This window comes from Triturus cristatus, chromosome 5_2 (genome assembly GCF_964204655.1).
Source record: "Triturus cristatus chromosome 5_2, aTriCri1.1, whole genome shotgun sequence".
Taxonomy (NCBI): Eukaryota; Metazoa; Chordata; class Amphibia; order Caudata; family Salamandridae; genus Triturus; species Triturus cristatus.
In genome coordinates, this window is record NC_140588.1 from 454,096,111 (window position 1) to 454,110,935 (window position 14,825).

The 14,825-nt window shown below is 43.4% G+C and overlaps 1 protein-coding gene across 1 annotated transcript in view; it reads right to left on the reverse strand.

Annotated features, from left to right (window-relative positions):
* Nucleotides 1–2,485: 2,485 nt before the first annotated feature.
* Nucleotides 2,486–14,825, reverse strand: part of MRPL32 (mitochondrial ribosomal protein L32) — a 65,726-nt gene continuing 53,386 nt past the window's right edge. The window contains exon 3 of the mRNA XM_085607423.1: nucleotides 2,486–3,037. Coding sequence (XP_085463549.1) covers nucleotides 2,783–3,037 — 255 coding nt within the window. The 3' untranslated portion in view covers nucleotides 2,486–2,782. The remainder of the gene's footprint in view (nucleotides 3,038–14,825) is intronic.

Genomic DNA, 14,825 nt, shown 5'->3' on the forward strand with positions numbered 1-14,825 from the left:
CGTACAAAGACTGTAGAAGGCAGGAGGGAACCGAGACTTCGAGGCCGACACATTGACCAGAGACGCTGCGGATCTGGCTTACCATCGCTCCAGCTGACAGTGGTCTGACGATCCCTTACGGGGTGTCCAGTTCAAGTCCAGGATGAAGTCCCACACACTCACAATTCAGGTATGGGCTCCGACTAAAGCCTAGTGGGATTCTTGACTCATAGGCTCTTAGGCTTAAGCTCTATAGCACCTACTTACATGCTATGTGCACTTAGGTACATCTAGTCGGGTATTTTAGGAGTACGCACTTTATTTTATAAATGCATTTCCTATTCCTGTAGATGTTCATGACTAATTGAAAAATGGTAGAACAATACGATTTCTTTTTATTCACTGTACTGCTGGTTCTAGATCTCTGCTGTGTTAGTCGTAACAGCGCACTTATTTTACATGAGAAGAGCAACGGTACAATAAATTCTTATTGCAAAAACGCTCAACTGTTTCCTTCTCTGTATCGTTCCGAGAGCAAAACAAGCATGCACGAGTGACTGGGTGAAAAGTAGTATATTGTTTCGAGTGTGAGGTTATTGTGTTCTGAGGTTGCCAAAAACTAATCTCTCTGATAGCAGGAGAGTCTAGTGGCACTGTGAGCTAGCTAATGCAAACCATAGGCTAATATATGCGGCAGGGGTGCATGGAGTCAGTCTGCCACCAGACCCACAGTATATGTTATCCGTAAACAGCGTAGGTCCTGCATGACAGGGTACTATTAGGACTACACTACAGGGGGACACGTCTTTTGTGTGGCTTACGGTGGTGCTGCCTTCTCAGCGGAGGGTGCGCTCTGCGTCTTACTTGGGGTGCTAGGTAAAGGAGCATTTGCTTCCAGAAAGCGTCTATAATAGTGCTTATGTACCTCAGATCTGTGACCAACAAAATTGGCACCGACATAGTATCTTCCCGGGCATTGGAGGAATATCCTCCTCCTCCTCCTAAGTGTCTTGAAAAGATTTGTACCTCTGCGATCTTGATGGAGGACGATCTTTAAAAGAGAAATCCTCATGTAAATATTCAGTTTTGTCCTGATAGTCTTCCTCATCAGTGTCTTGGCATTTCACCTTGAGCTGAGAGGGACTATACTTTGGTCCAAAAGAACCTTCCTCCTCTGATTCCTGCATTTCCAACAGATGGGATGGTAGTAACGGTGAGACTTTGCTCCAGGATGCCAATTCTGATGAAAATTTTCCTGAATCAGGTATGACTGAGTACCTTTTTCTTTCCGTCAACTAGCCCATCAATGGTGGAAACCTCTTCAGTGAAATGGTCATCGACGAACTCTGTATATTTGGAGATTTGAATACCATCGTCGACGAAGCCGTCAACGAGGTCATCGTTGAGGTCGTCGACGTTGCCGTCATCGTGGCGGCCGTCGGCGAGCCTGTCATCGGAGATCCTGCCGTCCACAACGCTGCCGTCGGAGTAACCGTCATCAACACCATTACTCTCATCAACGAGGCTGCCGTCAACGGGGCCTTTTTCTCCACAGATTTATTATGAGGAGTGTGAGGCACTGAAGCAAAAGAAGAAATTTTAGAACCACCTTCAGGAGGCAGTAATTCTGGTTCCTGGTCCTTAGATTCTCTGACCTTTTGTTTTTTTAGAGTCAGTTTTTGAAACAGTAGGCTCTAGCTTCCTTTTTGGAGTAGAATGAGCCTCTTCGGCCTCTGAACCAGACTCTGATCTGGATTTCTTCTTCTGTAGCCACAGAAGGAAACATGCCTCTCTGTCTTTTAGAGTTTTGGCAGAGAAAGTCCTGCAATGTTTACCCTCCTTAGGAACATATTTTGGATATAAGCAATATAAAAAAATCTTTGTGGGGGTCCTCAGAGAACAGTCTAGCCTTCCCACAAGATCTGAAGGGTCTGAATAATGTTTTCTTAGAGCCCTCCGACATCTTCCCAAATGAAGAAAATAACAATAACTCTTTTCCAGAGAAATACTGAGATGAAAGCAAGGTCAAAAGTTCACCACAGAGAGAAAACTGAGCAGAGCTTCTTCTCACACGACGTGCGGTTAGAAATCTGAGGTATGGGGGCTCTGCAGGGGATTGTGATCTCAGGGCTGGCGTATCATTGGCCGACTTTTGAACCATATAATGATGGTAATAGGTTACCAGAGTATAATACCTTTGTATTGGTTTTCATGGAATTTTTCTTTTATACTGCTACATTTCTAATACCGTGAGATTCCCACCATGACGACGGGGAAGATTCAAGCATGTGAATATATGAAAGATTCAATGCTGGAGAACAAACCTTGGGTGGCAGTAAGGGTTTCTAGGACAAATTAAAAACAAAAGTAATTTGCCTACAGACACGTAGTAATTTTATCATTTACAAAGGAGAAACCAAATTTGCAGTTTCTACCACCCTTCCCACTACTTTGCTGAATAGAAGTCAAAACTGGATTTCAAATGAAGACAAAGTACTGCAGAATATCAAATGTCGAGATATTTTTATGGCTATGTGGTCATACAAAATGTAGCATATTTGACAACATTGCAGATGGCATATTTCATTCATCAACGGTTCCTCCCCTGAAGTCAAAAAATGATGGAAGGCATTAAAAACATACAAAATAAAACACACAAAAATGTAATATTTGAGAAGACTACTTCTTATTTGATATTATACCAGACAAACAAACAAAAAAGTGAAATAATTTGTGGTGTTCAGAGTTTGTCTTGGCTGAACAGAGCTCTGTCATCGTTCTAGGAATATGCATTGTTTACACATCAATTCAACGGGAACCACGCGGGGCGCTTCCGGTTTCTTTCAATGATCCTCTTTCCTTCATCCCTTTCTGTGTTCTTCTCTCCTTCATAAAGGACTGCCGTCTCTACAGTGGCCACATTGAAGTGCCCACCTTCCTTCAATCTAATCTCCTCTTTGATCTTGGCAGTCTCTTTAAGCACCTTCTCGTAGCAAAACCCACACAGGATGTGCTTCTGTTTCAGATGACCACATTCAGGGCAAACATCTATATTGGTCTAAAAAGGCAAATAAAAACGTGTAAGAACAATGAGTCACTTATTCACTAGAGAGCATTTAACACAAAATACAGCAAGGCAGTCTAATAGTAATTAGTAACATGCGTGGTAGCGCAAGCTCAACCTATGCTATTCAAGATTGGATTTGATGTATATTAATGTACAATTGCATAACGTTACAAATATACTACCACTTTACCCATATTTAGTCCCAGGATAAAAGATATGCATTGCCATTACTATGTTACTGGATTAAAGAAATATTTAGTTGATAAGCATTGCTAGCTTCAATTTCTACAGAACCGGATCTTACTATATGTTCAAAGTACCTGTGCACAGTATAGCTTTTGAAAATTCTGAACATTACACTGATTTGCACATAAAACAAGTCCAGTCTACTGAATAGTGAATCAGGAAAATAAATTAATATTCATTGGAACCTATAACCACTTGAACTAGTATAAAAAGATATTGTCCGCACAATGCACATGTATGTTAATCGTGTTCTTATTTTGAATTTCTTCTGTTCCGTCAAATAAAATAGATTATGGTAAATAGTAGCTCCAGGGAGGGGATGGGAACAGCAGTTCTGTGAGAAATATATTTGGAGTGACTTTATTGTTTATCATAAACTACGAGGCTAATTACAGAACTGCTGTTCCCATAATGCCATTCTACTCGGTTTGCGAGGCTCCACCTGTGGCCAATAAAAGGTATCTGTTTTCCGTGCCTTTCATTCGAGGTTGCTCTGCCTATGAATAAGGACGATTTATGTCTGAAATGCGTAAGGCAATTTATTCATCCAGGGAGCTGCAGATGGTGTTGTTGCCTTATTTTGACGATGGAAAGTGCGTCCTAAAGCTTTGGCAATGTGAAACTTTATATATCAAAGTCAATAAATACTTTTTTTGCTGAATATATCCTGAGTGCAACTGTTTCTTGCGTTGTTCGCAGCGGAGTCTTTATCGGATATATTCACTGAAAAAAACCATAGGTTTCACACATGTTATAGTTAGCTGGACATTTCACTCGTGAAAAACCATTGACATTCCCCCGTTATAGTTAGTGCAGGCAACTATAACTCACGCGACCGCAATCCTCTGCTGATGACGTCAGATATTACATCACTGTATTTAGACACTTATTTACCCATGTCTTCTTCCATTAATTTTTAGCTATACATATATTACAAATATTTTTTTTTCAGAAAGACACATATGTCATCAGTGATGTAATATCTGACGTCATCAGCAGAGGATTGCGGTCGCGTGAGTTATAGTTGCCTGCTCTAACTATAACGGGGGAATTTCAATGGTTTTTCACGAGTGAAATGTCCAGCTAACTATAACATGTGTGAAACCTATGGTTTTTTAAGTGAATTTGCAAGGTTTTTTAAATGCTAATTCCTAACTATAACGTGTGTGAAACCTATGGTTTTTTCAGTGAATTTGTACGTTTTTTTAAATGCTAAGTTATGTATTTATTTATTTATTTTTTAAAGGTTTTTCACCGTGCGTGTACCGTACGCGCACGGTGCACTTCGTGCACCGCGCGCCCACGTTACGCAGTTCGCAGAATTTTTCCGTTTCTACCGTACGCGCACGCTACGCGCACTCCTCGATTTTTCGCAAAAAAATTAAAGGAAATTTTGGCCCTTGGGGGTCCTTCTGGGACCCCCTGACAAAGGCTAGGGGGTCAGGAACTGTCCACCCTGCCCCCTTTTCACGTTCTCCACCTTTGTTTTTCACCCCCTCGGACTGCGAGAGACAAAATGGCGGCCGACACTTCCCGTTTCGACCGATTTGAATGTTTACTAAGATCTAACAACCAATCAGAATCGCGCTCGCGCACGGCAGCGTGCGCGTACGTTAAGTTTTACCGTGCGCGCACAGTGCGCGCTTATAGATATATATATGCTTTTAAATGCTATTTTCTCAGGAACTACTGAACAGATTTACACCAGACCTGCAAAAGGCACATCCCTGACCTGAGGACTACCTCTCTGCCAAATTTCAAGTAATTCTGTTCAGCCGTTCGGGCTGTAGCTTGGACTAAAGGTCCTATGGAAAAATGCATGGGGAAAACGCGGTTTGGGACCCCCCTTATTCTCAGCCCCCGCTTGACGAATCCCCCCGAGACTTTCACGGAAGGAGCGGAGCGGAGCGCCCCACCTATTTAGAAAATTTCGCGAGGATTCGTCAATCGGCGCCAAAGTTATTCCAAATAGAATGTTGCGGATTTCCTATGGAAACACGATCCTAACTAGAACTATCTACTGGCGACCGCCACAAACACGGTCCTAACTATAACTATCTACTGGCGACTGCCAGTAGATTATATATATATATATATATATATATATATATATATATATATATAGTGACCTATTTACAAAAGTAGTAGCAAATGTTAACCTATAGAAGTATTCCTTGAATGGATGCAAATGTTCTACTTTTTAGAGTTCACAAATGATTGGCAATATTAATTAGGATGGAAGTTGGCACGTCTCAAGTATCGAAGGATAACAATGCCAATCAAACAACCAAAATAATGGGACGAACGCTTGCAAATAGTCTAACCAGTGACAATGAGTCCAGGTAGCATTCCAAACCATTGTTTTTTGCCCACTGAGTCACTCTCAACAGAATTACTAATTTAGGGTTTGGCAGAGGGAGTAAATGCAGGCAGGGTAACAGAGGACTTTAGGTCCCCCACTCTGCCTTTACTTTGTCTTTTAATTTAAAGATGCCCGCCAGCTCCACAGAAATGTCTATACATTGGTAGCAATCATCATCATAGCAGGTCCTGTCAATATAGGAAACGTTTGATGGATGGCTCCATTGAGCATGTAGGCTGGCCATCAGACTTTTCCAAAGCGGGGAATTTTTTTTTAAGTAACTGGAGGTGGGTGACTGTAAAAAATTAAAAACAACAAAAGTCGCCTGACCATCTACTCTAAATAGGGCTGACGGTCGGATGGCTTACCTCAGATGGCACCAATGCCGTTGGGCCATCGGAGGAAAATTTAATGACTCAATAAATTTTACTCTGTCTGCGATTGTCGGCCGCCCTACTCAAATTCAGGTGGGCGTATGAGGTACTCCATCGTGGTTGCAATGGAGTACCTGTCTGCTAACCTCTAAATCAGCCCAAAAGAACCACGTAATGCAAATCAGTACTGACAATGCTCCTCATGGGAACAGACCATATCGAATCTTGGTCATCTCACCCTTTCACCCTGCAACCCACGGTGTGTATAGTTGAGAAATTTGAGATTTGCATCCCCTCAATCTCACTGAATAAGATACACCCTTGCTAGTCCGTTCGAGACTACAACAGTCTGCCATAAAAATGGAACCTCTGGGGAAGATCCCACTTTTGTTGTGTGGAACTTGAGTTCTATTTATCCAATGTGCAATGTATCACCAGAGAAATTACACCAATGTTGAGTTATGTGAATACCTTCAGTGAGGGGGGTGACTGGTATTGACCCACTATCCCAATTCTATCCTCTCAAGTGGAAGAAAGTCTTTCAGGTGGAAAGATTGCTGTAGAGCAAGCATTTTGGAAGGTAAAGAAGTTCGGGGGAAACAACTGTTTCAACCTTCTAATGTCACTAAAACGAATACCACTGCATTCAGTGATAAAACACATCAATGAACAGCAAACTACAGTTCGCTCTGAGGTGTAGACCATATTAAAAGTAAGCAGTGAATAATAATAATAAATCCTATGATGTAATACAAAGAAGGAATGAAGAAACAGGAACATTCACGTTATTACAGCTTTCTCCTCCACTCCCTTTTCATCCCTCCTTTCAAGCATATCCCATACAACGTATTTGGCCGACCTATTCCTACATGCACCTACCTGTATACAAATCTCCTGTTTGTCATATATGCTAGTCGTTTTGAAGACCAGGACTGAAGTAGATGTGAGGTGTGTGTGCCTTACGTCTGAGCACAAGCACTTTGGTAAAATTCCTGGTTTACCTAAAGGTTCATCCAGAGCCTTCCATAGTAAAACAAAGGTATTTCACAGGTGAACATTTTGTTAGGTGTAAGCCGTCCAAGTAGAGTTTGTTCAGGGGGGAGGTCACAGGTTTGCTTGTGTTCCTTGGAACGATGCGCAAGAACCCTGTTTAGTAGGAGGAACTTGCACATTATCTACAGCTGTATTTTCTAGAGTTAAGACTTTAATGAGTGAATGTTAGTAAACTCATGTTTTTAAGCAGAGTGGCGTGTAATCAGTGTATTGGCGTATGCCAACTCCAGACTCTTTGTATAGCCGAGAGAGGTACCAGACAAAAGTCGAATAATAATGGGCTCAGAATGCAGCCATAAGGGACTCTACAAGTCAGGTTAACAGCAGAGGAGAGGATAGTGAGAAATTTGAACAGATTGCTGCAACTACAGATTTGTGAAGTGAGCCAATTTAGAACCTGGTTATGAATGCTCATTCTGCGCTCAAGAACATTTAGCAGCCTAAAATTGTCTTGGAATCACATCCATGGAGGATCAATGGAGTGGGAAGCTTCTGAGAGATATCATCACATACAGGAATCTCCTTCATCGATGACGCAGTAGATGTTGCCAAGTACATCTGTGGTAACAGTTTTAACGGAGGATCTTGTCTGAAACCCGATTGATAGATACGGATGTGTTGATTATCGCTGACAAATTTGCTTAACTGATTGGAACCAACATTCAGTGGCTTTGCTAGGCCATGATAGGTTGGTTACCAATCTATATTTGGCATGATTGCTCAGGTCTGGATTACTTTTTGTGAGAATGGGCTAATCTGGCCTATTTTTGGGGAGTTGGACAAAAGGCCTTGTGAGGAATCGGATACATACAGATAAACAATACAGCCAGGCTGTCTCAAAAAGATGTAATTTGTATGATACATGCAAGAATGTTGTCCTAGAAACAGCTGGTTGCTTTCAGATATTGGATCATATTAGCTCCAATACAGAAGTGGGTGAAAAAGTAACAGTGAAGTTTTGTAACTAAGAAAATAATTTTGCTTGAAGAGAGGAAATGTTTTATCCAGCACGGATTTTGTTTCTATAAAGAAGGGCATACTTTTATTACAGTTCAACATAGACGAGTCTGCAGACGATAGGATCTTTTCTGTCGCTGATGTGTTTGAATACAGTACCCAAGGAGCTGTTGGAGGAAGAGCTCTGGTTTTCTATGTATTAAGATTTGGTGTTTAAAATGGGGTTCTTGTAATTCTTTCTTGATGCTTTTTCTTACTGCTTTTAGCTTAACTGAATAGGAGACATAGATAGGTGTAATGTTTCCGAATTACAAAGAGTTCTTTTGAGGGTGAAATGGGTTTCAGAAAAAGTGGAGTTTAACGGGTCTGCAGTGCAGACATATGTATTTTGGTGACACCAAGGTGTTTGTTACGTTTAGAATGCATTTATGATGGTCGCTGGTGAATATTTCGATATCCTTAGAAAGGTTGAGGTGGTATAGATTATCTCAAACTAATTCAGCCATTTTATCTGGTCTCAACTTTATTTCATAAACTATCAGACCGATTTAGAGGGGTGCTGGCATATGATCAGACCAAAAAAATACAACACTGGTAAGACAAGACACCCATGGTAGATTGGCATAAATGATACCCATGAAGTGGCATCTGTTGTAGCTTGGTGAGATGATAATTGTTGTGGGTTTGTTCTAAGTTTGGCCTTGCTCCAAAAGTGTGCATGGATGAGGAACCACACATGACTAGCAGCCAAGGCTGGGATAGAGGCTCAGTCACTCCCACATTCTGGGACTGGGAGCCACATCCATCCTTCTTTCCTCCATCCTGCCCAGTGGCTTTGAAGAAACAGCATGCATTGCATGTCGGGCAAATAAATCTGTGCGCTCAGGTACATGGAGAAAAGGTTACTCATCCTTATATGTATGCAAAGAAGATGCACACGCTGCCCTAAAGAAGCAGCCATAGAGGTTTGTGCCACGTCAGGCAAACACCAGCACTGTCGCCATCTCATCTTATGTTGAATAAAAACGGAATTCAAACCAAACTTTGTCTAGATCAAATCAGAGTTACACAATTACTCAACTGAAGACAATCTAATTAGGTTAACAGTTTTTAAAATTATCTGGCCTTTTGACACTTTTCTCCACAGTCTATTGTAAATGTCTTAAGTAATGCCATACCAGAAGCCAATGTCCGTACACTTTAAATCCAGGGCAACTCCATGTTATTGAAACTTCGTGGAGAAAGCAAGTATAATATTCTTTATAGAAAATACTTAGAATATTCTGATCTCCGTCAATAACAAAAACGCTATGTTGGTAAAATGATTGCATCAAAAGTACTTGTGAGTAGGTCACTCTAATTACTGATAACTGTGGTCATCTTTGGACACGGAAAGAGAAGGAGAGCACAGTGGCACTAGCGTGGAAACCCAAAATAACATTTTTTGAGGGCTTATGACATTGAAACACAAGCCTCTCATTTTGGCATATCAAGGATTCTCTCTATAGATTAATAAACCTATATGAGGGCTAGTTAATTGGGTCCACAGACCCGCTGCTTGCTAGCAAAGTTGGTAAGTTGGGATAATAATTAGGAAAAATGTCTAGGAGGCTAGAACGAGCAAACTCATCATATTTGGAGAAACTGCGAGCTACATCAAGCAAAGAGTATTTGCCTTTTTGGTTAGCAGACACCCAAGAAGCACATCCTAGTTAAGAAGGCTCTATTTGCAGGCAGCAATGCCATAAATGTGGATGGGCTTACTGACTTTCTTTTTTGCAGGCATTTACCTAAAATTCAGGGAAGGTTTTAGTGGAGTGCCTTTGTATGCCAGCAGAAAGGACGGAAAGTAGAGAGTAAGTGGGGAGAGGGCAGGTAGGGGTAAGTCTAATTCAGGGATGATCTAATAAGAATAACAGGCCTTCTTGGGTCATGGCCAAAAGCTTCGAAGGCAACAGACTGCACTCTTCATCTCAGCTCTTGCCTTTGGCATAAGGAAAGGGGCTGTACTCAAGGGAAGTTAAACCCAAGCTCATGACACATCTTTGACATCATGTAAGCAGGCAATGAGCAGTGCACCGCGGGGGCTGGTGTTATGCCCCTGGCGGTGGGATCCCACGACTCGTCGGCTTTAGGAGAATTGAAGGGCGACATTCATTACCTGAAACTGGACAGGGGAATAGTCAGTGAGGTGCCACTTCTGATCTCACATTTTGACAAGCAGTTTGTTGCTGGAATGTGTAAATGCAGGAGAGGAAAGTTGAAAGAGGTGACAAAGAACTAATGCTGAATATCTTGGGACTTTGTGATGGTCCCCCAAGAGGCCAGAGGACTGGAGCAAAACTACTTTCAGTGGGAAATTAGTGACCGGCTCAGGTGGGCTCCCTTCCATAAAGACTAACTGATGTAAGTGATTTGATAACAAAGCTGTGCTGCGATAAAACCTGTCAGAGTGCCCCAAGACAGTCAGTTACTGGGCCCCCGATTGTGACAACGGGTGTCTTTCACTTCTGGCCTACTGCAGGACCCTCAGACGCACTAACCCAGAACCCCTTTTAGCACTTAACTGTCAGGGTGATGAGACCGAGCAGCCCAAGGCTTAACCAGGGAAGTGGTGTGAGTTACAAACGCAGAGTTCAGCAACACAACCCACACCACTCACTAAATCTACGTCCAGCCGGTGCTTTAATATAGATTTCTTTTAATACACATACATACTCACAAAACACAACTAAAGATTACACACAACAGTATAACTATGTACAAAGTGGCAGACGGAAAGCCAATGGGAATACCCTCTAAATGGCCTCGCAGATCAAGGGGTACGCAATAAAGAAAGAATGCAGTGATCAAGTAATCTCATAAATGCGGGCTATATCCAGTAAGTCTGAGCCACCATTAACAGTTTGTGGGACAGCAACCCGTAACCCCCATAAATCACAATAATACACATAATTAATAATGTAGCACGCAAAAAGGCTCAGGGTGTCACTTTTTCCCCTCCATGTGGGGGTACTAATGGCGAGGCATTAGTGGTGGAGGATAGGCATGTATTGCTCTTATCAGGCCCGCAGAATCAGAACACTGTGGCGCCTCTGCTCCATCGGGAACAAAACGAGAAAAAAACTGAGAAACTGCCATCCCAGTGTATCATGGAACTCCTCTTTGCCCCAAGGCTGTTCTCTTACGGCATTTGATGCAAACTTCCAACGTACCAGTAAGCATTTTTTCGCACCAGCCTCAGCGATTGTCTGGGTACCCCTGCCACTCTGAGTGCACCCCCACACTTATTCTATGAAAGCACGGAACATGGAGTTCCTCACCCGTCCAGAAACGCACTTCTCAGTCACAGGTGGTGGAGCCGACTGTTCTCTCTCCACTCCCTCAGAAGCGAGGACAAAGCTTAGAAGAAGCACGAATGCGCTCCTTGGCATTGGTGCCGTGAAGGGACCCCGACGGCATGGGGCCATGGAATAGGCACAGGATTTTCCTCGGTGGTAGTTCAGACTTCGTCATCCCTGGGGGGACAAGGAACACCCAGAAGCATCCCTTCCACAACAGTGTTATTGGTCCCAAAGATAGACCCATTGGCCACGTTTTTCCAGAGTGATTTACAGATTCTGCAGGACTCTCTTAATGTGGAGGTTCACCCATGCCTAAAGAACGATGATGGATTCAACCCAGATCTGTGACTGGGGGAGAGTGTCTGAAAAGTTCCAGCGGTCCGTCCATCATTTCCTTGTGTCCACCCATGCCTCAGAGCACCCACTGTGAGTGTTTCTGCATGCCACACACAATGGACTGCAACTTTTATGGATATCTTGGGCTATGCTGGCCTGATTTAAATAGGTTCTGTTTTGTTTTAATCTTGGTGGTGCACTTGAGCTACCAGTAGTGCTCTTATGGGGCCTCGTGTATCACCACAGTTTTGAGGTTCTTTCTTCATGCTTTCTCTACAGCCACGCCCTGCTGCCTTCTCATCTTCAGCAGCAGCTGGCTAGCAGAGAATGGACAGGTTTCCTGTACAGGCTTGGTAGTCTTCTTACCTGGGGTCTACATGGATGGAGCCAAATCTCATGATTGACAAGGCAGCTCCCTCTCGGTCCCTGCCTACATGCTGCAAGCCCCCAGGTCATCAGCCGTTTGCAGGGTGTCTGAGTGTCCAGCAGTATCTTGGTGTATACCCTCCTGTATACTTAACATCCTTGTCATGTTTTCCCCCAAATATTTGCCTTCAATCCTCCTGTTTTTGCCTACTTAGTTTTTGTTGGCGTTAGGAGTCTGCGCACTTTACTACTGCTAACCAGTGCTTAAGTGCTTGTGCGCTTCCCTTTAAACATGGTAAAACCGGCTTGCCCCCAACTGGAACATTTAATTTACTAGTAAGTCCCTAACAAAGTGGTACTACATGTACAGAGGGCCTGTAAATGAAATGCCACCCACTTAAATAGCCTTTTAAACATGTCTCAGGCCTGTCATTGCAGCCTTTTAAACATGTCTCAGGCCTGTCATTGCAGCCTGTGTCTGTAGTTTTAAACTTCCATTTTGACCAGGCAATATAAACCTTTTACCAGGCCGAAAGCTTCCTTTTAATACATATATGTCACCCATAGAGTAGCCCCTAGACAGCCCACAAAGGTTTGACATTAGTCTTTTGTCACTCCAGACAAGCTGAGGCCAGAGCAGGGAGGCAAGAAATTCCAAGCACCTCTGGCAGTGGAAACTTCCAGAACCTTCTCCTACTTCTAAGTGGACCTTCAGACCCAACTCTCCGTACACCTCAGAACCTGTGGAAGACTCATAAGGGCTCTTGTGCTGCTCTATAAGAAGGACTGCTACTCTTTTGCCTTGCTGCCATGCCGCCTGAGTGATAAGGACTGGACTTGTATCTTGACTCCAGGACTACCAGAGTGACTCCAAGGGCTAGTTGGCTGGCATCCGGATATGAGCCTCAGGGACAGAAAAAGCTCCAACCACCTTGAACCCAGCACCTAAACTCTGTCTGCTGCGAGTCTTACCTCCCCAACTGGTGCCACCTCAGTCATGGCCCTTTGAAAGTGGGCCTGAAGGTGCTCTGAAAGCCCAGCTGTGGTCTTGTTAGAACCAACGCAACACGATGCATCACTTTGCAGCTCTGCTATGGAACCACCGCAGTGCAACACATCCCCGATGCCGGACCTCCCATCGCGGTACAAAAGGGGTGGTGATGGACGGAACATCAGAACCAATCAAACACTCACACCCAGTCAACAGATCTGGGTTTGATCCATCACCGTCCAGGACCTCCCATCGCAGCATGCAGTCTCCTCTGAACCCCCACTGAGCGACACAATCTTGTCGTAGGCATTTGCATCGCAAGCCCCACATCAACCGCATCCTCGATGACACAGGAATCTTTATCACAGCTTCTTCAGACCCACCGTTGCACAGTGTATCCTCGACGCTGGACCTCGTAATGTCACGCAAACTAGGGCTTAAGGTACTTTATTCAGTGGACCTAACTTGGTCTCTGTATCCAGTCCATCACAACCAGATAACATTTGGCTCTTTGTGCTTCTAGGCACTATTTTTAATTAAAACTTTGAAACTGCATGTGTCTGCTTCTACTAATTGGATTTGTGTTGTTTTTGTCTCATATAATATATAACATGTTACTCAATTATTCTACATTGGTGTGAGATTTTTCTTGTGTTGTGTTTTCACGTTATTACTGTTTGAAGTTCTGCATAAATACTTTACACATTAACTCTAAGTTAAGCCTGACCGCTTTTGTGCCAAGCTATGACAGGGTTGAGCACAGGTTAATTTGGGGTTTGCTTGTGTCTCACCCTGACAGAAATTGTAGTTGCTACTTGAGTAGCATTTCAAACCCCTCAAACAGTAACCCAATTTCCTACAGGAAGCATCACTCGCACTAGCAATTTGGATACTAAGATAGTTTTCTACTTGCATATGATCAACCATTCATTGTTACAAACTCACAGTTCCCATTTTATTTTAACTTCCTGTGCCATTTTAATTCAACTCTGAGAACCCAGGCTACATACAAATCTCTGCAGGTGGCGAGCTAGAAGGCGCTGAGGATCAGTCTGGTGAAGTAAATTACAGGGGAGTTTAGGGCAGCCTACGACTAAGTGGGGAAGGAAGGAATCGCGGAGGTGGCTTTAAGTATGCTGTCATTGCTGGTTAGATAGTGTGTGCACTGAATTAATGTGGAGAGGTTGTAAGTTGCATGTTCTACATCCCAGCTAGGGGTAACAATGGGTTTAGTCAGAACTTGGGGTGGAGGCAGAAGGGAGCAAAATGGATACAGCTTCTTTTTGATGCGACTGCCACTTAAGATCTGATCAGGGTCCAGGCCGTTTTGGGAAAGGGTGAACTGGTGAGATGGAGGAAGAAGGAATTCGTTTGGCAAAGAGAAAAGAGGGCAACTGAATCTCCCTCCGTATTTCTGAAACGGGGCTCTGGCAGTTCTTTCAGGGTCTTGTGCTCCGAGTTGACAAGGACAAGAATTACTGCAACATCACTCAGCCAGGTCCAATGATCTGTTGGCATGGTAACGGTAGCTCGGAGGTACTTTTAGGGAGGGGGCAAAAAGCCCATTAAAATTAGACTTCTTTCATGGAGCACCGAAGCTTTTGCGGCCTTAACAGCAGAACCTACCTTCTGGAGGAGCGTAGTGCTAGGAATGAAGAATTACCGTTCAACCCCTTTAGGGGCACCTAGGTTCACTGCATAAATTGGGTTGATTGGTGGGGGGTGGTCACCCATCCAAGCCTGCAGTCCA